Here is a 22,306-nt window from a genome sequence, read left to right on the forward strand (position 1 = left end):
TTTGACGACGCGGATACTGTTTAGGCGTCGTCCAGTACCTGGGCTTTGATGAACGAAGGATTCTGTCGGGTGCTTATCACTTGCTCCCAGTAATAACGGTCCCACGATAGTCTTATAGCATCTATAATAGATAGAATCACAGTAGCAGATACTAAAAAGAAGGGAGAGATAGTAGTAGATACTGTAATGAAATATTAATAGTAGCTGAGAGTAGCTGATAGTAGTGATGGTAGTGATAGTAGTAAAAGTAGTACACAATTTGAACAGCTAGTTATTTGTTACTAAGGTACTAGAACAAAAAGGCTTCCCTCAGATCTCCTTGTGATACTTGAACCGTACGCAGTCGCTGGGTTACTGGATTAACAGCTTATTTTCGGTGTAACGAAGTAATGCACCGATACAGCTATTGTTGATGTGACCCCGGCACACATCAGCCCATGGTATATGTAAGGGGGCTCTGTAATATAATTAGCATAATTGTAAAATAATAAATTATAGTTAAAATGACTCACATTTTCTTCTTCCAGCTAGGAGCAGCTTTGGGAATAGGAGGCTCCGAGCATCTCTCCATTGTCCTATTTTCCTAATTAGCAGTTACATAGATCTTATATAAATATATAATATAAGCTTACATATTTTGGGCGGATGCTGGTCGGGATGCTGGTCGGGAGGAGGAATGGTTGCTTAGAGCAGGGGGACTTATTCGCCCTAGGATTCCTATTTCGAGGCTGAATATAGTAAGTTAGTTTAATTATATAATAATAATAGTTATAAACTTACTTCGAACCCTCGTCCCACTCATTACACAAGGAAAAGCCCCACACTCGATTTTCATAGCTATAGTATTTAATTAGTCAGAATAAGTTTGCAATAATAAAATAATAATATGACAAAAAAAAACATAAGAATGGAATGGGAATAGAAAGGGGATGGGGGGTAGACATAAGTAAAAGAAAAGACAGGAATAAAGATAAAGAGGACGGGAATAAGTAAGAACAGGAATACAATAGACATAGAGATAGAGAAATATAGAACGCGAATACAATAGGAATCAGACCGTGTTAATGTAGTAAAGTCGAATGAATATAGAATAACTTACCTCATGTTGGTGTTGGTGTTGGTGTTGGTGTTGGTGTTGCTATTGCTGTTGCTGTTGCTTCTGCTTTGGTGAATGTTGACGTTGTTGCTGCTGCTGTTGATATGTTGATGTCCAGTGCAAGATGGCGTCAGTGCTTGGAATGTTGATGTCGCCACTAGTGTTGATGTTGATGTTGCTGCTGGTGTCGATGTTGATGTTTGGTGCAACATGGTGGAAGTGCTGGGAATGCTGATATTGCTACTCGTGTTGATGTTGATGTTGATGTTCAGTCCAGAAGCCAAATTTTTCGGCTACTAACTGGTTTTTATCATCATTCAACAGGTGGGTATTGCCTTCCCTTACCATCTTGTGTTGCTGTCAGTTTATTCTAGGAACTCCTGCCTAATCCACCACTACCTCCAAAGTGCCTTTCCTTCTACTAATTACATGTACGTCCATGGCCCGCAGTTGCTATCTCAAGACACAATCGGCTTGTTTGTTGACCGGCAGATTCACGACCGCGACGTCACAATGATCAAAGGCAGCACCGATGGACAAGTCCAAGGCTTTGGGTATTGGGAAAACTGAGGCTTGTCTGCGATGCTTGTTTGCGGTTGTGTTTACCATTGTAACATTTAGTCTAGTACGATTTCATCTCTTGGGGGTTTGTATTTGTAGTTTGGTTGGGTCGCGTACTCATAGTAGTAATATTGAGATAGATCCTGTCGCGTCTTTGCCAAGAAGAGGGAGTTGGATCTTGTTTAATCTACATACCGTCATACATAAAAGAGAACTTCCACGTTGAGATATATTGCGCGGTGCATCGCTTGATCTAATACAGCCCTTCCCTACGCCAATCTGAATCATGTCAAATTAGTCGTAATACGCAGAGGCTAACTCTCTTCCTTCTGTGTTCATCAAACGACGTAATCCAGCAAGTCTAACCGGCAGAGGATCTTCTGGGAGGATTGGAACGCTATCATAATCTTTATACGGCAGCCCACCAAATACTGTATCCTTGAGCCAACGATTGGACTCCCGCTTGAGCTCGTAAAATAAATAGGGAGTCTTGGTACCCCTAGGAGCGTCAACTGCATCAACCCATTCCCAGGCACGAATACTAATATGGAATTGTGTAAGCCTTACTTGAATCGAGATGCATTGTATGGGATCCAGCCACTTACCCGACGAGATTACTCAGGGAAACCAAATCTCGAACATCAGTATTCTCTACCCACGTACGATCTGTAGCCCAAACGTAGACTACAGCAAGCCAATTTCCGATGCAAACGTGTTGCAGCTCTGGGGACACGAGCGAGAAGATGTATTGTCGCCCACATGTTATTTCAGGAGGCGCATTATCCGTCTCTTTGCGGTCGGGTATTATAGTCGAAAGCGCTGGTGGACGGTCTCGCCACGACTTCATTGACCATCTATCTTTTCTATCTTTCAACTCTTTGGGGAGGTCATGGCAGTATAGGCGCACAAGCATTCGCCATGGCGGCCGCCCATGCCAATAGTCGTGGGGAGAGTAATGACACGATACCAACCATCTAAACGACCGTGCTTGTGGTGGCCTGTAATAAAAACGCTTTGAATTGTTGAGTAAATGCGTAAAAGCATTTCTTTTATCCTTCATCTTATATAGCCAGCGCTTCTCCTCCATCTTCTTGGCTATGGTTTTGTTAGGGTCTTCTTCGTTGATAGGCAGTTGCAACCATAACGGAGACCATTCATCCCTTCGCAAAGGCCGTTGCGCGTACTCGGGAAGTGAAGGGCAAGTGCACGGGGAATAATGTGTGCACCGATATTGGTCGAGAATCGGAGTTGCGGAATACGCAGGTGGTGCTGAAGAAATACTCATGACTGACTTTTCCCACCAAATGACTCGAATTGTCGGAATAAGTGTTCGTGAGGACAAATTTTTGCACCGGACATTCTTTATCAATTCTGTTTAAATATCTTTGAAGACATCGGCCCGGCTCAAAAGTGTATATGCTTTTGTGGAAACGGTTGTGTTGAAGCTTTCGGCGTATATCATTGTGGTGAGCCTTTGAGGAGTAGCTTTTCCCCAGCGATGACCGCTAAGAGATACTTCTCAGATGTGAATTTCAGTCAAGCAAATCTAAAGAAGATAAATAGACTGTACAGAGCACTTGGTAGGATTATTTGGAGTGAACAAGGCCACCTGTGCAGTCCTGGAACGTAGATAAGGCTCAAGTAATAAGCTTTCTATGGGCCCAGGTCACCTTCAGTTGGATAATTCGCCTTATCTTTCTTCTAGCTACGGTGAAATGTTTCTCTTTTGTATCAAAAGGTTCTTTTTCTATAATAATGTAAATGCTAAAGGAGGAAAATGAGGATATAATTAAGAGGAGCTGTGTTTACGGCCGAGAGAGGCTGGAACCGTATGATCCTTCACCCTCGGAATTATGGATTTTAAATGCAATAAGGCGGTAGTGGAGGTCTTTTTTTTTTATACGGATCAAATAAAGAGTAGCTTTTTTACCTTCCATTGTTTAATCTGAATGCAGATGTGTTGTCTCTGTCCAGCTCTAGATCTGTAGGGAAGAGTGCACGAATATCGTGGTTATGTAATCAGCGATTCGTGGTTGCCCACCCGATGCCTCGCTTCGTCACCCACCAATCTTCTTCTCTACACTCATCATACCTATCAAGGCACTCTCTACACGCTCATTTGGTCTGATTGCCCCCTTGAACAAATAATTCTGCGATGAATACAATGAATCCAGTTGCGAATTGAAAGAATTCCGTCGATGCGTGAAACGACTTCGCTTGCAATGCAACCTCAGAAGAATCGCACCGTCAAGGCTTCCGACTTGGCTTGCTCAATTGCATCGCCTCAGCCTGTGAGATTATCAAGTCCGTGTCATACGTGGGCATCTCTCTTGTTTCTCCTAAGTCATGAACAGGAGCACAGCTGACTTTTCTGTGTTCAGGCAACCCGGCTTCTTTGCAACCTTGGAACCGCGATGATACTCGAACCCCGCCTCACTTCGTCATGCAGCTGGGCTTGGAACTTGGTCCCTGATTTCTCTGTCCTCCTGGATGCCGCTCTCTGTCCTACCAGATAGCGGGTTGAACCTTGCTAGTGTGCTGGCGAGGCTCTGCCGCGATTTGTCCGCCCAGACTTGGCAGGGCACAATTGCAGGGGTGGACATGCATGTTGGGTGTCCTCAAACAAGGCTGTCCTATCAAAAGATGACGATGGAGCATCTAGGCGCTTCGCAGGGCGGCTATTTGCAGGCCAAATACAGCAGCCCTCTGGAAATATATACAGGCATGCAACTCCATGAGGTACGAGTGCGCATCCCATCATTTCCTATCCATCTACTCCAAATGAATGCTCTCCCATCTGCGCCGCCAAAATGACTGTCACCAAGCCAAGCAGCGCATTCCTCGCCTTCTTCTCCTCGGGCCATACCAACTTCTTAGCCCTCTTCTTGACAACACCCATTAGCACTGTGTTACTCTACTGGTCGATTAACAATATACTCTTTTCAGGATCTCTGCACGACTTCATCGAATCGAATCGTCCGTCCGTGCAGTTTGCTGTGCAGCTGATTGCCAATTTACTCTCGCTCTGCCAAGTCTTGGTGATTTGCAGGCTCATCAACTATGGAGTCCGAAGGCACCTCGCGGCGGGCAACATGAAGCTGGACACTCTGAGGGCTTGGATTGACGCCATGGAGCCAAGAATTGATCTCGGTCTTCCAATTCGCTTTCTGTTACCTCTGTCCGCCTTTGTGACCCTGACAATGATCTTGTCCGCGCTCTGGGCTGCTGCCCTTACACCGGTCCAGCTATGGAAAGACGTCGATCACACTGTCGCTATTCCAAGCTGGGATAACTTCACCCTCATCAAAGAGTATCCTTCTGAGGTTGGCAGCGAAGGAGCCACTATACAAAATCTCAAGGGCCGGTTTTCGTATTCTGTCGGCAATCAGCTACTTGGAAGTCTTCTCGCCAGCGCTTCTTCCGCGACTACTATCGATGGCTCCCTCAGAGTTCACCAGAAGATGGACCGATCCAAACTCACATATATCGGTCGCTCTTACGGAATTGGTTCGTCAGCAGGGTTAGCAGACGAAGATATTCTTAGCAATAAGCTCGCGATCGGATATGCGTTTCAAGAGGTGGGATACAAGGCTGATACAAATTGCATTTACAATACTTCGAGCGAGTTTTTCTTATCGCCAACAGTCGTCGATTTGGTGTACGCTGCGAGTGGGCCTCTACCCGATAGTGACAATGGACCCGAATATTCAGATTACATTGGCCACGATATGGACCGCATTGTCTCTATTGGAGTCTCTCATTTTGCCAATGAATCGGCAGATGAGTATCCACTTCGAAAATATTTAGCATTTGCGACAGGCTCGAACTACAAGTTTTTGGACAAGATCCAGTGCGAGATTGACTTTGTTCCAACGCGATTCAACGTCACGGTGGATCTACAAGGACAAAACATCACCGTTAAAGCCACGAATGATACGACAGTCAAAGATATAAATCCAAGTAGACGCCTCAAAGGTACCGTACTGCGTCAATTTGAGCTGATTGCCAATGATGAGACGAATTTGTACATCTCAACGGTTGGGACGGCATTCAATGCGTCCATCACCGATTTCCGAACCTATGCCGACTCCCCTGGCCATTCCAACAACTGGACAGACACGAAACTTATCCTCGCTGCCGTTGAAAACTCCATCACTGCCATGACGGATGATATGCTGGGCGCCTATGCGGCGGCACAGCTCATGGTCGGCAATCTGACTCAGAGCACAAGGGCTACACTGCGAGTGACTGCCATGGCTGTCGGTGAGATGAAGTACAGCATCGCGGTATTCGTAGTCAATATTGTCGTCATTTTGCTGTTCCTAATCGAGATCATTAGGACGAGGGGGTGGAAAGACCTCCCTGATTTCGACGTCGCAGATGTGCGTCATTTGATCGTAGCCGCATCAGAGGGCGGAATGGAGCTAGGAAACATTGCTTTTGGACAGAGACGCGACATTGGAGACGTTTCGATACGATATACCACATCGAGAAGCGGCCGTTTTGCCATTGTCGCAAACAACAAGACCGAGGACACAGCCTTGATAGAGCACGTACGAGTTTTGGCGCCGAGAAAACCTTCGATTGCAGAAGTAGAAAATATGATATAAGTCAATGTAGCCACATGTCACACAATCACGGATGATCTATCGCTGTTCACACTTCACGTATCCCTAGTTCCAGGTAAGTTAACAAAAGTTTCGCTCAAATTAGACAACTATCTATTATCTAACTACTTAATTATGGACATTATCATAGATGGATCGGAGAACAACATCGTTGATCCACGCACCGTGGGACCAGTCATCCCACACAGTAAAGGTAATGGTGCGGCTCTCACCCTTGTTCAACCAGAAGCCGTTCTGGTCAAAGTATCCTCGGACGGTGGTAGGGTAGTCCACCCAGACCCACGCCGCCACACCCTTGGTTGCAGTAATCTTGAATTGGGCAGTCTTTCCATGGAGCGACTTGCTCATAACCAGACCCGGATCGGCAATGCTGCTCAATCGAAGGCTCTGCTGGTGGAAGAACTTGGTGTGGGTGTACTCTCCTGCCTTGATGGAGATGGAGAGCAAGGCATTAGATGTCGGGTTCTTGCAAGAGAAGAAGGTTGTCAGAGCAGGATAGGTGACCAGGCGGGTGGCGTTGATTGGCTGCACATCAAAGTTGATCTTGAACGAACCATCATGAGCAGGCTTGACACCGACAGGAGGATCGACATCCAGAGGGTTACCATGCCAGTCCACCCACTGGAGCGTGGCAGTTCCCGAAACCTTGTCCCATAAGTCAGAAACGACCCAGACTTCCAAGACATCGGTGGCCTCGTCATAAAAGGGCCAGACGATGACGGGGTTGAAAATGTCCTTCGCGGCATAGTACGCCACTTTCTGGCGCAAGCTGTGCTCAGTGCTGGACCAAGTCGGGCCAACCCAAATGTCGTTGAACTGCCAGTAAAGAGCACCCATCTGGCGGTTGGAAAGACCAGATCCACGGCGGTAAAAGGCAATCTGGGCCTGGTAGTAGTCGGCCTGGAACACCTGCGAGGTCCAAGTCCAGGCGGTGAAATTGGCCACGGGATCAGCAAGCTCCGGCAGCGGGTACCACAGCTTGATACTGTCAGTGAACTGGTTAATACCGGCTGCCGATTGCGCGAACCAGTCACTGCCGCTGCTCAGATGACGGTTGTGGTGACGGACGTATGACGAATCAAAGTTGAACTCGCTCTCGGGAATGGCCTCTTGCCAAGAGTAGACAGACGGCATGGAAGGGAATCCAAATTCGTCAGCAAAACGACCGACAGGGTAGCCGCTGTACTGGAAGGCAATGGTTCCGTCATAGTTATAAAAATCAGTATCAAGGTAGACAGCATCCGGGCTCTCCATATAGTCATATCGTGAAGTCTGGGGGCTGACCGAGTTGAAGTCAAGCTTGGTATAGCCGTGGTAGGTGGATGAGGGGATGTAGCTGATGGAGTGGGTGTTGGCATAAACACACTTGGCAAGATGCTGCTGGAAGATGGTCTCATAGTCCTCCAACTGGGTGTTGTTTCTGGGGTTGAGCCACCAGCCATAGATGAGGTATTCGAGCTCGTTGCCTCCTGCCCACAGAGCAAGACTGGGGTGGTGGTTCACACGACGGGTGTTGTAGTAGGCCTCAGCTTCATACTCGGCAAGGAAGTCAGGAGTGGCAGGGAAGTAGGCCACGGAGAACTGGAACTCGGACCAGAGCAGCAGTCCCATCTCGTCAGCCAAATCATACGCCCAGTCGGGAAGATAGGCACCGGAAGCCCAGATTCGCAACATGTTGAAGTGGGAGTTGACAGCCAACTCGAACGTCTCCTGGATCTTGGTCTGGTTGACACGAGGCCAGAAGACATCGGGAGGAACAAAGTTGGAGCCCTTGGCATACAGCTCATGGCCGTTGATCTCAAACTTCCAGCTGGCTCCGGGAGCGACACCTTTCGCCCTATCTTCGGGGGTAATGGCATTGAGGTTGAGAACAATGGTACGGAAACCAACGCGCTTAGTCACGGTAGCGTGCTTGGGGGTTCCTGGGCTGATGAGAGACAGAGTTGCAGTGTACAGGGGCTGCTCTCCATAACCAGAAGGCCACCACAGGTCAACTTTACTGTTGATGACAGTATTTCCGGTAATGGTGCCGGCAGACTGGCTGATGTCGACAAGGTTAGCCTCCTTGAGAGTGTGGCCCTTGCTATCGACAATCTTCATGTGGAACTGGGAGCCATTGGGAAGATCACCGATATAATCGATACTGGCGTTGAAGACCCAAGGCTTGGACTGATCAGGCGAAAGGTTGGGCATCTGTCCCTGGCGGAAAATGTCAATGGCCGTGTTGGTAATGTACACGGGATCTGTCTTGGCCTTCTGGACAATGTATGCTGGGCGCCATGGTCCAGCTGGTCCAAACACTGGGCCCCAATCCCAGCCAAAGTCACTCTCTTGCTTTCGCATGTAAGTGCGGCCCTGGAACTCCTGTCCATTGTAGCCGTTGGCAGAGTTGACCGTTGCTACGCATCAGTAACTGTTAGCACAAAGACTCCCCTGCAGGGATATGGTTAAGGTGGATATCCATTAGGGTTGCAACGCACCAAGATCGCTTCTCTGCGAAATGTCGAGCACAATCTTGCTCGCAGAACCAAAGTTCAAGCTGAGAACTGGGTCACCCTTGCACTGGGGGAGAATGCTGCTGACGTCGAATGTGTATTTGCGGAACTGGTTCTTTGTATCGCCAACCTTCTGGCCGCAAAGCTTGATCTCACAGAAGGTGTCGAGACCTTCAAAGACAAGCCATGAAGTCAACCCGCTTCCAGACTTGCTGTTTATGGATGCTCCAGTCAGCTTCAATATCACAACCTGTAACCCATTGCCGTTGAACTAGACTAAAGTACTTACAGTCCCTTGAGGGGCCCAGACGTATATGTCCAGTTCATTCGCTGGACCCAGAATTGGTTCCACTCATTGAAGCCATAGATGGGGTCGTCGATGACGCCGGCCGCCAACAAGTCGAGATGAGCATGTGAAGGCAGTTTGCCAGGAACGGTGGCGTTGACGCCGTTGCTCACCGTCCACGAAACATCACTCAAGTTAAAGATGCTTTGTGCGCTAACGCAGCTCGCCACAAGGGAGAGGGCTGCTAAGAACCGGCCCATTGTGCCAAGTTTCTTGCAACTAGACTCTAGACAAAGAGAGTTATCGGCAATGGCTGTTATTTCGGGTTTTCAACTTAGACAGCGAAACGCCGAGCATATATACAAACAACAATATCAAGGCCGGATAATGAACAGCACAATAACGACACAGTTTCCGTCACGTAAGAGAAACCTGCAGACAGGCCAAGACAGCTGTCATAGCTTAGAGAATTCACGTCTTGTTACATCGTCTCAGTTTCGCCCTCGCACAGTTTCCGGTTTCCGTGTGAGTAAACGAAAAATATCAGAAATAAACTAAAATTGACAAAGTTGGGGAATCATGCATCTCGTTTCGGTGCTTTCCTGATACCGATTTTCTCTCCGCCAGGAGGGTGTCTCAATCTCAATCCCTGCTCACACTACCGCAGCCAATGACCGATGACGAGGACGAAGAACTACACATAAGCATACACATAACGCTAGCCCCCCGCCTCCACACTTTACCATTATGGTTATATTTACGAAATCAGGAAACGGAAAACATGACGCTCACTTTCGCCCTTAGAGCTGTAGCTGATCGGCTTTCGGGTAACTCTGCTAGGCTTTCGCAGTGACAGCTCAATTACCCGTCGTGCCTCTTTTCTCTTGGCCTTGTGAGCTTTTCCGAAATGACGAGTCCACTTTTTACGGAGTTAACCAAGACTAAGTTGGGCTTATGAGAGCTTCTGTGGGGGATGAGCTCTAGTGGAACTCGAACGACAAAGGCTGAAGCGACAGCCAGCTAGAGGATTGTCGGTTAGCAGCACATGTCATCGGCGAATAAGGCGACTCGAGGCTCCATTTGAAGTCAGGAACTAGACATGAAAACAGCAATCTACCCCTGGCTTCAGTCATACCACTAGCAGCACTACGAGTCCGAGCTTGCAAAGAAAAAAGCAATCGATCATGGGGTAATACATGGGGTACTCAATCCATTCGTGGGGTCTCCATGGGAGAGATTAGTGATTCACGGATGGCTTCTTGAGGGGTAGACTGGGCCAATGCTCCATTAGGAAGGTTGCTGAACGCGGGGAAGACAGCAAAGGGAAAAGCGGACAAGACAATTATACGAGTTGGACGAGGATTTGTTCGGCATTGGTAGCAGGGCAGCCGAATATGGGACATAATTCGGGCGGAAGTGGTTGATGGAGCTTCATTCGGATGCATACGAGGGGGAAAAAGCTGGGCAATTGAGCCCTTGTCCAGATGCCATTGAGTTCCCTCCTCCCCCCAGCAAATGGGAGATATATCCGTGGACACTAGGTAAGGTTGTGCCGTGGAGAAACATGCCACTAGCACAGACACGGCGGAAGTGGAGGAACGAATATTTACTTGAGCTTTCGCCTGGCAAAAGTTGCGGAGAGGCTTTCCGCACCTTGTGAGATTCGGGACAAGTCGAGCAAGACTATTTACTCTGCTCCGTCCACTAGTCTGACAGCTTTCTCCGTGCCTTTTGCCGTCAGTCTCGCCGGCTTCCGATAGTAGGAGGCGCGCCGGGGAAGCAGTTGTTATAAATAATAGTCTTCGCAGGAGACCATCCTATTTGTTCACGAGTTTTACAACTCTGACAAAGACAGGACAGGACAGGACAGGACTTTCAACGGCAAAGCGTGCAAGCGCAACAAAGTCTTTACACCACCATGGCATCAGCCGTTGTTCTCTCTCTTGCGGCGGCCGCGCTGCTCCAGCCGGTCGCCGGTACAAACACCGGCACGGCCCATTGTTCTGATGCCTCTTACACGCCTGGTTCCGTCTACTTCACGGAGCAGTGCTACAACGACATCCAGAACTGCATCGCCAAGCTGTCAGCCAGTCCCTCAACAGTCGACTGCAATGGCGACAACATCAGCATGCAGCAGCAGGCCAACACGGGAGCCGTTGGTTCGGCCCAGAACAGCGACGTCAGCGTCTCTTTCAAGAGCATGGTTGACCTCTGTCTCTTGAGTGGCTCGACAAGTGCAACCTGGGGCTGGAGTGACAACCAATGGTACTGGCTCTGGACGAGCGGTGCTTGCTACACTAGCGAGGCTGGAAACGGCGCCATCAAGACTCGCCCTGCTCCTTACTGTCTGCAGGACCGTGACTCTTCGCTGCCAGACTGCTACCCTCAGCCCAAGCCTGCTGGTGGCCCATTGAAGGTTCTGAAGACGGTGAAGACGAAGAATGGCTTCACCAAGTCTGCTCGAGGCTGGAACACGTATGGAGCTCAAGCCCTGACCAATGGCTCCACGCTCATCCCGTCTTTTGCTGGCCAGTCCGGTCTGTACTATACGCAAAAGTTTGTCGAAACCCAGTGCGGTGTTTTGGCCAACCCCAAGTTCAAGGCTGCTGGCTATGACATGTGCAGTCTTGACTCTGGCTGGCAGTCGTTCGACACGGTCGACCCTCACGGCCGTATCACCTACAACACAACTCGCTTCAACATGCCCCAGCTCGGCCCGTGGCTGCACAACAAGGGCTTGAAGTTTGGTCTTTACATCACTCCTGGTGTGCCCTGCCAGGCTGCCAATAAGACCATCTTGGGCACTGACATTACTGTTGGATCTGTCTTTAACGGCAACTTTGACCAGATTCTGTGCCAGTTTGATTACAGCAAGGATGGTGTCCAGCAGTGGCACGATTCTACTGTGGCTCTGTGGGCCTCTTGGGGTGTTGACATGATCAAGGTGAGTGCTAAAAGATGGAAATCCACATGATGGGATGACAACTGACAGACTGGCAGCTCGACTACATTACCCCTGGCTCTCCTCAGAACGGTGCCATGCTGGGATGTCAAAACTCTGACGCCGTCGTGGCTTACCAAAAGGCCATCGCCAAGACGGGTAAGAACATCCGCCTGAACATCTCGTGGAAGCTTTGCCGTAACGAGACCTGGCTGCCTGTCTGGAGTGGATTGTCCGAGTCCATGCGTACGGACCAGGATATCAACAACTATGGCCACGAGACGTTTTTGGCCTGGTCAGTTGCTCAGCGCGCCATTGACAACTACCGTCAATACATTGGTCTCCAGCTTCAGCGAAACCAGCCTCTCACCATCTACCCTGACATGGACAACCTGTTTGCTGCTGGTCCTACGAAGTTGGTCGGCGTCAACGACACCATGCGAACTACCGTCATGAACCACTGGCTGGGTGCTGGAGCCAACCTGATTCTCGGCAACGATCTTACTCAAACCGACGCGCTTGGCTGGAAGCTTCTGACTAGCCCCCAGTCCACCGCTGCCGCTGACTTCTTCGCCAAGTACCCCATGCAGCCCCGAAACCCTCGCACTGGTAACAACCTTGCCCAGCAGCTGCAGGCTTGGATCGGTGGACCTAGCGATAACGGCAGGGAGGCTTACGTCTTGATTGCCAACCTGGGACCCGATCAGGGTTCTGGAGGCTTCAACACTCAGCTATACGGAAAGCAGGCAGTGACTGTTTCCCTGGCTGCTCTTGGTCTGAGCTGCTCACAGTGGAAGTTTACTGATGTGTGGTCGGGTAACTCGACCAAGGTGGACAACTACTACACTGCTTACCTGACGGAGGGTGAGTCACAGCTACTGCATTTGACTAAGAACTAGGTTATGGGAGTTTTAGAGACGATTAGAATGTTTGAGTAGTAATATAACGAATTTATTGCCTGCATGTCTGTTGCTAATTCACAAGTAAACTACATCTTACAAGTGTGCCAATAAATGTGACGCAGTTGGCGCCAATATTCACTGGGCGGAAGAAGAGCTCAAGTTCTGAGTCGCCTGGATCTTGGGGACCGCACCGAATCGCTGGTTACCCTGATCGAAGATCTAGCTTCTAATTAGCATGCTTATTATCCGAAAAAACGAGGGTGCAGGGATGTCAACACTCACCGCATAAACAGACTTGAGGAACACGTCGCCGAGAATGTCAAAGGGGTTGCTTCCCCTAGACTGAACACCACCGTACCAGTTGTTGTCGTCTGCTGGGGCAAAGGCCAAGTCTTCGGGCTGAATCACAAACTGGGTGTCTCCAACGGAAACCTTGAACTCGGGGAGGCTTGACACGTCGGTGCTCATGGGGAAGACGTAGCCCTGCTGTTGGTCGTCGTAGGTGGCTCCGGGGATGGCCTTGTACAGAGCATCGCAGACCTCGTCTGAGACGAGGGCGAGGGTGGTTCCGGTGTCGGCGATGGCGCTGTTTCCGGACTGTGAGATGGCCTGGCCATTGACGGAGGAGCTGGTGGAGGGGAACATCCAGAAGCCTTGGGAGTTGTCGACGTCAGTCCAGGCGATGTCTTGGCCAGAGGCTGAGACAAGATCCTGGTCGATGTAGCCAAAGGTGTAGAAGGACTCTGCGTTTGCATCACGCTCGCTGTAGAAGGCGGCAGTGAACAGTTCTGCATTGCTAGGAACATCATCCTGAGTAATCATGTTCGCAACAGGCGTGTTAGCAGGGGTAGATCGTCCATTCGTGGCAACAGTGTTGATGGACGGCCAAGCAAGACCCAGAAGGCCATCGCCAGTACCCTGAGCGAACTGCGCGGCGAGCTTGGAGGCGAGCTCGACGGTCTGGTTCTTGATGGTGAGGCCGCCGATGGTGACGTTATCGGAGCCGCAGTCGCCGGAGGCGGAGGAGCCGTCGCCGTAGGAGATTTGCCAGGTCTGGCCGGAGAGCTTCTTAAATGTGGAGGATTCAGATGGATTGAAGATGGTGTGGTTCTTTTGGAGGCTCTTGCTGAGCTCTGTGGAGAAGACCTGATTACTCTTGTTAGCTTCTATCACATCTTGAAGGGTATAGGGATAAACTCACCCAGAGATCTGATGATCCAGTGTCAAAGTCTAGCAGCAGCTTCTGTCCGGGAGTTCCAATAGTAACCTCGCACAGGTACTCAGAGTCATTCTGCTGGTCCTCGGCGCCAACCTCTCCCTTCTCCGTTCCGTTAGCATCAAGAGCTCCATGGTGGTTCTTCTTCTTGTGAAGCGCCTTTGTGATGTGAACCCGGCCACCGACGGGGGCGTTGTAGTCTGGGTGAGCGAGGCCCCGCTGGTGAACTCGGTGCTCCTGGAAGTACGGGCCGGGCTTGGTGGGCTCAAAGCCGAAGCGGTTGAGGAGGTAGACGTAGGACTTTGTGCCGTGGCGCTTGTAGTTTTTGTTGCGTATGGCGGTGATTTTGTGGAGGCCGCGGTCGAGGCGGAACTTGGCCTGGGCTTGGAAGATGGCCTCCATGGTGAGTGAGTGAGTTTGTATTATGAGTGAGTTGGTGAGAATGAGACGATGAGTGAGATGGTTACAAAGTGAGTGAGTGAATTCTGTGATAGACTGATGGACTGAACTTCTTTATACCCTAGAATAGCACGCGGGGAATGTGGATTTATTTATATCACTACGAGCTTCGTCCTGTTGAAACAATTCAACGTTCAAAAGTTATATCCCAATACATACGCAGTGCTCCGTCAGTGCATATCAGATCGTCACATTGACCCTCCGCCTTATCAGGCGCATGACAAGCGTCCGATTATGTCGTTGCCTTCACTCTAACGCGCGTTTTACCGTAGCATCACCAGATTCCCGCCATATGACTGGCTGCGCGTGTTGTGTCGCACCGCATGATGCGGGCTGCTTCTGCCCTTCTTTCTCCTGTTTCGTCATCCATCCGCTTCCGTCAGTGTGACGCTGCAAGACTCAATGCGGGCAATGGCATAACCTATAAGAGAAGCTGAAAGAGAAACAAGGTCCAGGCTTCTCGTGGCTGTGATTCGAAAGGCGCATAAAGTGCGTGCGGAGACAGCAGTGCCGAGTGCCGAGTAGCGGCAAAGGCGTTGCACTCATTTGGTATCAAGGCCCGGCCCGGGTGTTCCACAGCCGCTGGAGTCGCACAGACTTTAGCCAGCCAATGGTGAGGCCTATCTCGAGTTCTAGATGCTGTATTGGGTTCCAGATTCGCCCGTGAGTTGAGCCCGTGGGCTGTGTCTCAACTTGTTTTCAGCTGCGTATGTTCATCACGGGCATGACGCTATTCCGAGAACGTCATATCCGGCTCTCATAATCTCTCTTTGTTGTCTGCCGTCATCATTGTTTCCAGCATAGATATCCGAAAGTGGAGATGACTTCATCCGGCACAAGCGGCTCGCACTAACACCTACAGCGAAACAGATGGATGTCTGAGCACCAGCACACCCCGCAGACATCTGTCCTATCAGTTCGCGACTTATCGCCACTTGAATCATAGCTTATGCGGCCCCTGTTTCGGTATGCGATGAGATAGGTGTTTAGCTTTATTTCTAAGTATAGTACGGAGTAAGGTTGTCAAATAAGCTGTCATGGCTTGTTCACTAAAGTGTCAGAACCAAATATGAGACTAAGTGATTGGAGCCGCGTCGTACGTTAAATCGGAATGAATGTAAGAATGATGATAATGGCAATCTATTCATAACATGTAAATCGCTAGGATGTGTATGCGCGATGATGTTGTCTTGTTTTTTGCATGAAGGAGATGTCATAATTATGTTGGCATTTCTGACAGGTTCATTTTCCCGCCTTTTTGGTGTTTTCCATCTTTTGCATTGCTCTTGGCAATTACTTTTTCCTGATTTTGTAAGTCAAAAACAAGAATCTAGTGATTGAGATGTCGTTAAGTGACGCGTAACGCAAGAGGCAATGCTCAGGCACCGGCGTGTGATGATCTTCAAAGTCGGAGGCTAGTGCGCATCACATATCGACCCCCGAGTCATAAACATCCCCGGGGATTTAATATGCCTCTAAAATGCCACTATTGAAGAGTACATCCTGCGGAGAAAATAGTAGCATCATTAGCATGATGACATATCAAAACAGGCCGCACCTAGCTTGATTATCTCATCGCCGGAATCCCGGAATCTCCGTATCTACCCTCAACAATATGTGCCTCATATTCGGCTACCCGTATATTGAAGAGGGTGTGAAGTTGGCTACGATTATTATTGCATTCGGTATCAGGGATCGATTTATACGAAACAAAGTCTGGCATTGGAATTTCAATTCAAATCGAAACGGCATACGGAGTATCATTCAAGTGGACTATATATAGGCATGAGATCCATCAATCATTGTGCATCATGTACTTTAGAAACCCTTAACCAACCCATCGATTGTCGTGAGCAACAAGTCGTCGTTGATGATCTGCTCCTTCTTGGCCTTGAGCTCATCCACATCCCAGTCTGCCCAAACAAATCTCCCGCTCAAAAACTCTGCTTCATCAGACGCAAGCCAAGCAAAAAATTGACCTGTAAGCTTTCCATCCGTCATGCCATTAGGGGGTGCCGGGAGACCTGTCTTGGCATAACCATCGGTCTCGACGCTGCCGGGGTGGACGTTGATGAACCGAACTTCGGGGTGCTCGAAACGGAGCAGCTCAAAGACTCGTGCTTGGCCCATTTTACTGGTAGCGTATCCTGACCACCCAGGGAGTGGAAATCGCATATGAATACCGATGGTGGAAAGGCTGATAACGGTAGCACTCTTGCCCTCGGGCTTGGCTCGAAGGAATTGTTGTGTAACGATTGCCGTTCCTAGAATGTTGATCTCGAAGCCTTTCCACCAACTCTTCAAATCCTCCTTGATGAACGGCCCCTCGTCAGGAAAGTGGCCGGCGTTATTGATCACAATATCAGGAGCCCCAAAGTCCTTGAAGACGGAGGCAATCTTTGCTTCATCTGTGATATCGGCTGAAAACGCCTCGAAAACGGTTCCAGGAAAAGCCTCTTGAAAGTTCTTCTTGGTCTTGTTTAGGCGCTCAAGGTCACGGCCGACGAGAGCAATTCGAGATACACCCGCTGCCGCAAGCTCACGTGTGATGTGCTCTCCTACGCCTCGGCCGGCGCCTGTGATGAGAGCAGATTTTCCAGTCAGTGGATTAGCTGCCACAGCCTTGGTGAGGGCCTCGTAAGGCTTAACGTGAGTGGTAGCAAATGAGGCCATGGTTTTGTATAGTCAATGAAATGGATAAAGATGGGACGGAATTAAAAGCTTTCACCTCGATTGGGGTCCGGCTCTTTATAGTGTGTTATCTCTATCCAGCGATTCATTTGCATGAAGACGGCCAATAAATACCGAATGCAACTTCAACATCTCTTACAAAGCAACGGCGATCTTGAGAAATAGTGGCTAAACTCATTATGGAAGATTTTAGAGGGTTAATTTTCCGAGTGTCAAATCTGTGGGAATTACTCCCCGCCAAATACTACGGCAACATATCTCTGTGTTGGCGTATGGTATGCCAAGCGTTTGTCGAACTAACAACTGTTGGTATAGGATGGAAGAGAAGAGACGTGTGTACGAATCTGCTACAACAGAGTGCGAATGTCATGGAGTAATCTTGCATAGATGGTTCCATCTTGCAGGATGAAGCTAGATGAATCCTTGTTGACGTCCATGAACATGTATATATCGAAAGCACGTTATAAGCTTATGATCCTGGCGCTGATCATCAGTGGGTGCGGGAGGTGCGGCAGGTGCGGCACTAGCGGTGATTTTCGAGCTCCTTTCGGAGGGATTTTCACTCGCCGTTGGCACTTCATATAGAAGTTTTTACTCCTTGCGGTTAGCGGTTGAGTTGTCGGCTACTATCTGATGGCATGTGGAATCCTTCATCCTTCCCGATGGTGTATTTTGTTAAAAGCTCAACCTAGATGTACCTGTAGTTGGAGGCTGCAGATACCCGAGCGGCTCCGATTCGTGGAATATCATTGGAGCAGGCCTTGTGAGGAAAGTGGAATCTATCTTTAAGCATGATTACTTTTTCCCCATAGTTTGAGAATTAACAATGACCTTGTTCTATCAAGTTCATGGTTGTTATGATTGAACTTGGCACCCACCATTGCAGGCGGCATGGGATAGAAATTCTGCAGCTTCTGGCTATTGAGTCGTGCCAAATCTATCCAGCCAGGGTGCATCAGTCGTGTTGCATAGAATGTATTATTCGTTTGGAATCTTTTATATCATAATGTTGATTACCCAACCCTTCCGGCATCTGTTGCCAGTTATAGCATGTGTGTCATTATGTCACTGCAGCTTTGATCTACCCGTCTGACCCACCTCAACCGCGGATTTCGGCCTCGACCAAGCCCGCACCACTGTCTATTGGTCCAGGATGTTAGTTATGTAATCTGAGAACTCGGTGCCCTCCTTGTATCACCTGTGAACCCCGTTCTCACAGCTTTATTAATACGTATGGATATCAGGATGTTGAAGTATGTTGAATAGAGAGTTAGCCATACGTAGCATAAATTTCTAGCTAATTGATTCACAGTAAAAGTTCTTGGTTCATTTCCTTTTATTTTTCTGAACGAGCAAGAGGATTGTTCGAAGTCAATATTCCCATTAATTTTATTATTCAAATTTCGTGGCAGTCGAATGCCTCTAACAGAAGGAGCAGTACGTTGCCACAAGCTAGGATTATTTCAGTTCGTTCCCCGCATGATATACATAACAAGATAGAAAGATGAACGCGATATATAAAGAACGCAAAGGCTAGTAATAAAAGTATATCGGAATGGGTATACGGGAGACTGCTACAGCATACTACCCTACGATGACTCCGCTATGCTTACCACACAAGCACGCTTACGATGCTACGTTCGCCGTGTCATATTATAGTCAATAGATGGTATTACAGCTTTCCTATCGTTTTGGACTATGTGCATTCGGGTAATGCCTAATTTGGCAATTTGCACGATACGATTTGGTGCATCATACTACGGAGTACATAGCATCTATTAAGGTGTCGATATTGGAATAACGAGAGACACTCAAGGACCCTAGTCCGTCGCCAAGCATCTATCCAGGGTCTCAAAAGGTTCGGCGGGGTGCTTCTTTTACCGGAGGAATTTAATATCTAATAAAGTATCATTCTGTGCGTATTCAAGTCGTATTATGTGAATAGGACACCTAATTACATCCGACCGATAAAGGACAACCTACTCCGTATTGTAAGAGATTGTATGCCGCGTCACCTCGTCCGATTTCTGATAGGGGCGACAAATTTACCCACATATCCCTGTCGTCTTTACACTAATCATGAATCCCACAGACCACTCCTTTATCGGCTGACCCACCATTAGGACTACGATGACTAGAAGCTTAATAAGAGATTGCTGGGGATTTGTAGGAACGCCTTGAATGAAACCGTTGAGACCGAAAGAGAATTCAGGGTAGATCGACACGATCCGATCGTCGCTATTTTCAAAGTTGAGTACTATTCATCGAGCAACTTGATATCAGGTTATATAAGCTGAGCTTACAGCAACGTTTCCATGTTCACTTCGCTGTGCAGATAATATTGGAAGGCGGAGAAAAGTCCATTATGTAAAGATTCTATTAGAGGATTTGGTATAAAGTGAATTAATGTACAAGTGCCATTTCCAGCCAAACACCCAATTAAAAAACATTTTTATCAATTCGGGAACCCTTGTTCCGCCACCATCTGTTCCCACTGCAACCACTGATTCGGATCCGTCTCAAAAGAAAACAAATTGGGAAAATACTGTGACTCCGAAAACCCCGTATCAAGATAGTCTGCATACGAGAATTTCTCGATGCCAACCGAATGCCGAGTAACGGGCCTCGCTTCCGCCTTGTCACTCTTCGCCGCGGCCTCAGATTCCGCCTTGAGCCTCTGCCACTCCCGGATCTCGTTGATATAGTCGGGCGTCACTGGCTCTGGAAGGCCCTCGGCTTTCGAAGCTGCGATGTAACTATCCCAAACCTCGAGTGTCCATTTGCCCAGTGCCACGTAGACGGACCCGGTGAATTCCTCCAGCACTTGAGGGCAACGTGTAAAGACGATTGCAATTAGCTGCCACGCTCTTTCGACATCGGGCCCCGTTTTGCGGCAGCGAACTTCGATGAGAAGGTAGAGCATTGTGTTCCATAGGTAACTGGTACCAATCTGCCACATGTACTTGTCCACACCCATGTGGCCGCCCTGTATCAGATTCGCATATTCCAGTAGTTTCATGGCGTTGAAGAATGCTACATCGTGGTCTTTCTGAGTGGCCTTGGCGGAATGATGGGCGAATTGCCGAATATTGTGAGCAAAAAGCCTCATCTTGCATACTGCTGATCGAATCATAACAGAGATAAAGGTGTGCAGCGAATTCGCAAGGTCGCAGTACCGCAAGTATTTCTTTTCCAAGTGATCTTCAACAGCGTCTATGAGGTTGTCCTTTCTAGCAACCGAAATATCGGGGTTATACAACATCTCCCAGCGCAAATCAGTCGGATACGGGTCTGCAAACTTGCACAAAGTCTCCATAATCTCGCATTTGAGCAAGCAAAGAGAAATTCCAGTAATGCCGTTGCGCTCGCTTGGCAATTTCTTCATGTCCGGGAGGAGTTCTTCATCATCCACGTTGATGGGCTTCTGTGTATCGCCGTTGGATATTTCTGGAGACGGTTTGGTACCCATCACATCAGCCGTGCGACAGTCGACATGGGCAAGATGCCACCAGAGGCGCCTGCGCATTTCGATTTCAAAGGGAGAGAGTCCGAGAAACGTGCCATCTCGGTGAAGGCCCATTTTCCGAGCAAGGCGAATAGCCACGCCTGATAGGATGTAGAGAGTGTCGCATCGATACGTGTTCCTAACACAAACCTGTGTTTTAGAAAGTTAGTTGCATAATACGCGTATAAAAAGTGCTTGAGGCTTAAGAGCATACCGTGAAGATACTAAATGCTTGTAGTGTCATAAGATTCGATGTAGATACAAACCTGGCATTGATCAGGGCTTGTCGAGTCGCAACGCGATAGCGAGACATAACGGTCGACAACGACTGTCCAAACAAACTTTGGCATTCATCATCCTTTAACGAGCTGATTGTTACCAGATAAAACGCAAAGATGAGCGACTCCAAGCTCTTTGGTATGTTGTCAAGGTGTCGAAGCGCATTTGTCACTGAGGCCCAAAACGTGGGAAGATGCAAGATTTTCATCATAGGATCCACCCGATCCGCGTAAATCTCTTTCAATTTGGAGAGAAGCTGCGGGGAAGCGTGCAGCTTCGAAAGGTTTTCAATCTTGTCGGTGTGCTCCTGTTCAAAGAATAGTCCCCCTTCATCGATGTGGTTGTCTTGCTCGACCGGAACAGCCTCTCCTACATCGTTGAAATTGGTGGATTCTGGATGTTGAAACTATAGATGGATTAAAGTCAGCAAACACCCTGTTGAGGAACAAAAGAAGATTTTCACTTACATCGTCTGATAAATTGGACCAGAGGGCACTAAACAGCATGTAAGAGTCTGCCTTGGTTGAATGTGCAATCAATGGTGACCGACCATACCTATCAAAGTATCTCGATGCTCCCTCTTTGATGATGAACTTTGGTTTAATATCTTCAGGCATTATGCAACACCCCTGCATCCTCATCGCCGACATGCTTCCACTCGACTCTGGTGTAATACTTTGAACCTCTGTTTCTGTTTCAGACATATCAGAGTCATCACAAGGCTCAATCTTGGCCCCGTACGCCTTGAGCATCTCTTCATATCGTTTCACCCGCGCATGGAGCGTCTCTCGCGGAGGCTTCGTCCGCTTCCTCTTGCCACGAACCGGGGCAACGAAGCTGCATTGCCTCTCCGCTTTAACGCAGTTCAGACACGGAGTTCGCCTGTCACATTTGACTTTTCGCTGACGGCAACTTAGACAGGAGAATCCCTTCAAGTCGGTTTCTGGCCGCTTCGGGGTGTCGGCCATAACAACTTGCTGCATGTCCATGACTATGACTGTTTTTTTCTCTCGGTGTTAAAACTAAGTCCACAACTCCGAAAGTTCAAAATTAAGGAGCGAGAAATGGCGTCTGGTTCTGCCTAGTTTTATGTTGTCAGGAGGAGAGTTCGTGTAGATTCCTTCGGGGTTCGGGCGTGAAATTTTGCATTTTTGAGCCCCGAGAGGCGGATCGGTTCTAGCGCCACACGGTATAAGATTGCATGAAATCCTCCTTATGGGTTCAACAATGGTATGTTTCCACAGGCT

The 22,306-nt window shown here is 48.6% G+C and overlaps 7 protein-coding genes across 7 annotated transcripts; 2 read left to right on the forward strand and 5 right to left on the reverse strand.

Moving 5' to 3' along the window:
* Positions 1-1,951: 1,951 nt before the first annotated feature.
* Positions 1,952-2,570, reverse strand: V8C40DRAFT_268412 (uncharacterized protein; the record flags this gene model as incomplete). Its single annotated transcript, XM_083219957.1, has 2 exons — positions 1,952-2,198; positions 2,263-2,570. The coding sequence occupies 2 exons, from the start codon at positions 2,568-2,570 to the stop codon at positions 1,952-1,954; spliced, it is 555 nt and encodes a 184-aa protein (XP_083070559.1).
* Positions 2,571-4,336: 1,766 nt separating this feature from the next.
* On the forward strand, positions 4,337-6,479 carry V8C40DRAFT_66167 (uncharacterized protein). Its single transcript, XM_083223263.1, has 3 exons — positions 4,337-4,396; positions 4,604-6,340; positions 6,416-6,479. The coding sequence occupies exon 2, from the start codon at positions 4,750-4,752 to the stop codon at positions 6,265-6,267; it is 1,518 nt and encodes a 505-aa protein (XP_083070560.1). The 5' UTR covers positions 4,337-4,396; positions 4,604-4,749; the 3' UTR covers positions 6,268-6,340; positions 6,416-6,479.
* On the reverse strand, positions 6,299-8,947 carry V8C40DRAFT_66217 (glycoside hydrolase family 2 protein). The gene is made up of 2 exons (XM_083223264.1): positions 6,408-8,947; positions 6,299-6,344 (listed from the first exon to the last, which is right to left on the reverse strand). Exons 1-2 carry the CDS (start codon positions 8,626-8,628, stop codon positions 6,331-6,333), a joined length of 2,235 nt encoding a protein of 744 aa, XP_083070561.1. The 5' UTR covers positions 8,629-8,947; the 3' UTR covers positions 6,299-6,330.
* Positions 8,948-10,748: 1,801 nt separating this feature from the next.
* V8C40DRAFT_66158 (glycoside hydrolase family 27 protein) lies at positions 10,749-13,114 on the forward strand. Its single transcript, XM_083223262.1, has 2 exons — positions 10,749-12,010; positions 12,067-13,114. The coding sequence occupies exons 1-2, from the start codon at positions 10,985-10,987 to the stop codon at positions 12,904-12,906; spliced, it is 1,866 nt and encodes a 621-aa protein (XP_083070562.1). The 5' UTR covers positions 10,749-10,984; the 3' UTR covers positions 12,907-13,114.
* Positions 12,937-14,677, reverse strand: V8C40DRAFT_251991 (aspartic peptidase domain-containing protein). The gene is made up of 3 exons (XM_083217288.1): positions 14,111-14,677; positions 13,192-14,055; positions 12,937-13,128 (listed from the first exon to the last, which is right to left on the reverse strand). The coding sequence occupies exons 1-3, from the start codon at positions 14,525-14,527 to the stop codon at positions 13,045-13,047; spliced, it is 1,365 nt and encodes a 454-aa protein (XP_083070563.1). The 5' UTR covers positions 14,528-14,677; the 3' UTR covers positions 12,937-13,044.
* Positions 14,678-16,390: 1,713 nt separating this feature from the next.
* Positions 16,391-17,270, reverse strand: V8C40DRAFT_281247 (SDR family NAD(P)-dependent oxidoreductase). Its single transcript, XM_083221560.1, has one exon. The coding sequence runs from the start codon at positions 17,255-17,257 to the stop codon at positions 16,403-16,405; it is 855 nt and encodes a 284-aa protein (XP_083070564.1). The 5' UTR covers positions 17,258-17,270; the 3' UTR covers positions 16,391-16,402.
* A 2,370-nt stretch (positions 17,271-19,640) lies between these two features.
* Positions 19,641-22,200, reverse strand: V8C40DRAFT_251996 (transcription factor domain-containing protein). Its single transcript, XM_083217289.1, has 4 exons — positions 21,615-22,200; positions 21,527-21,554; positions 20,995-21,465; positions 19,641-20,930 (listed from the first exon to the last, which is right to left on the reverse strand). The coding sequence occupies exons 1-4, from the start codon at positions 22,046-22,048 to the stop codon at positions 19,731-19,733; spliced, it is 2,133 nt and encodes a 710-aa protein (XP_083070565.1). The 5' UTR covers positions 22,049-22,200; the 3' UTR covers positions 19,641-19,730.
* Positions 22,201-22,306: the final 106 nt, after the last annotated feature.

This window comes from Trichoderma camerunense (genome assembly GCF_050948025.1).
Source record: "Trichoderma camerunense strain CBS 138272 chromosome Unknown V8C40scaffold_15, whole genome shotgun sequence".
Classification (NCBI taxonomy): domain Eukaryota; kingdom Fungi; phylum Ascomycota; class Sordariomycetes; order Hypocreales; family Hypocreaceae; genus Trichoderma; species Trichoderma camerunense.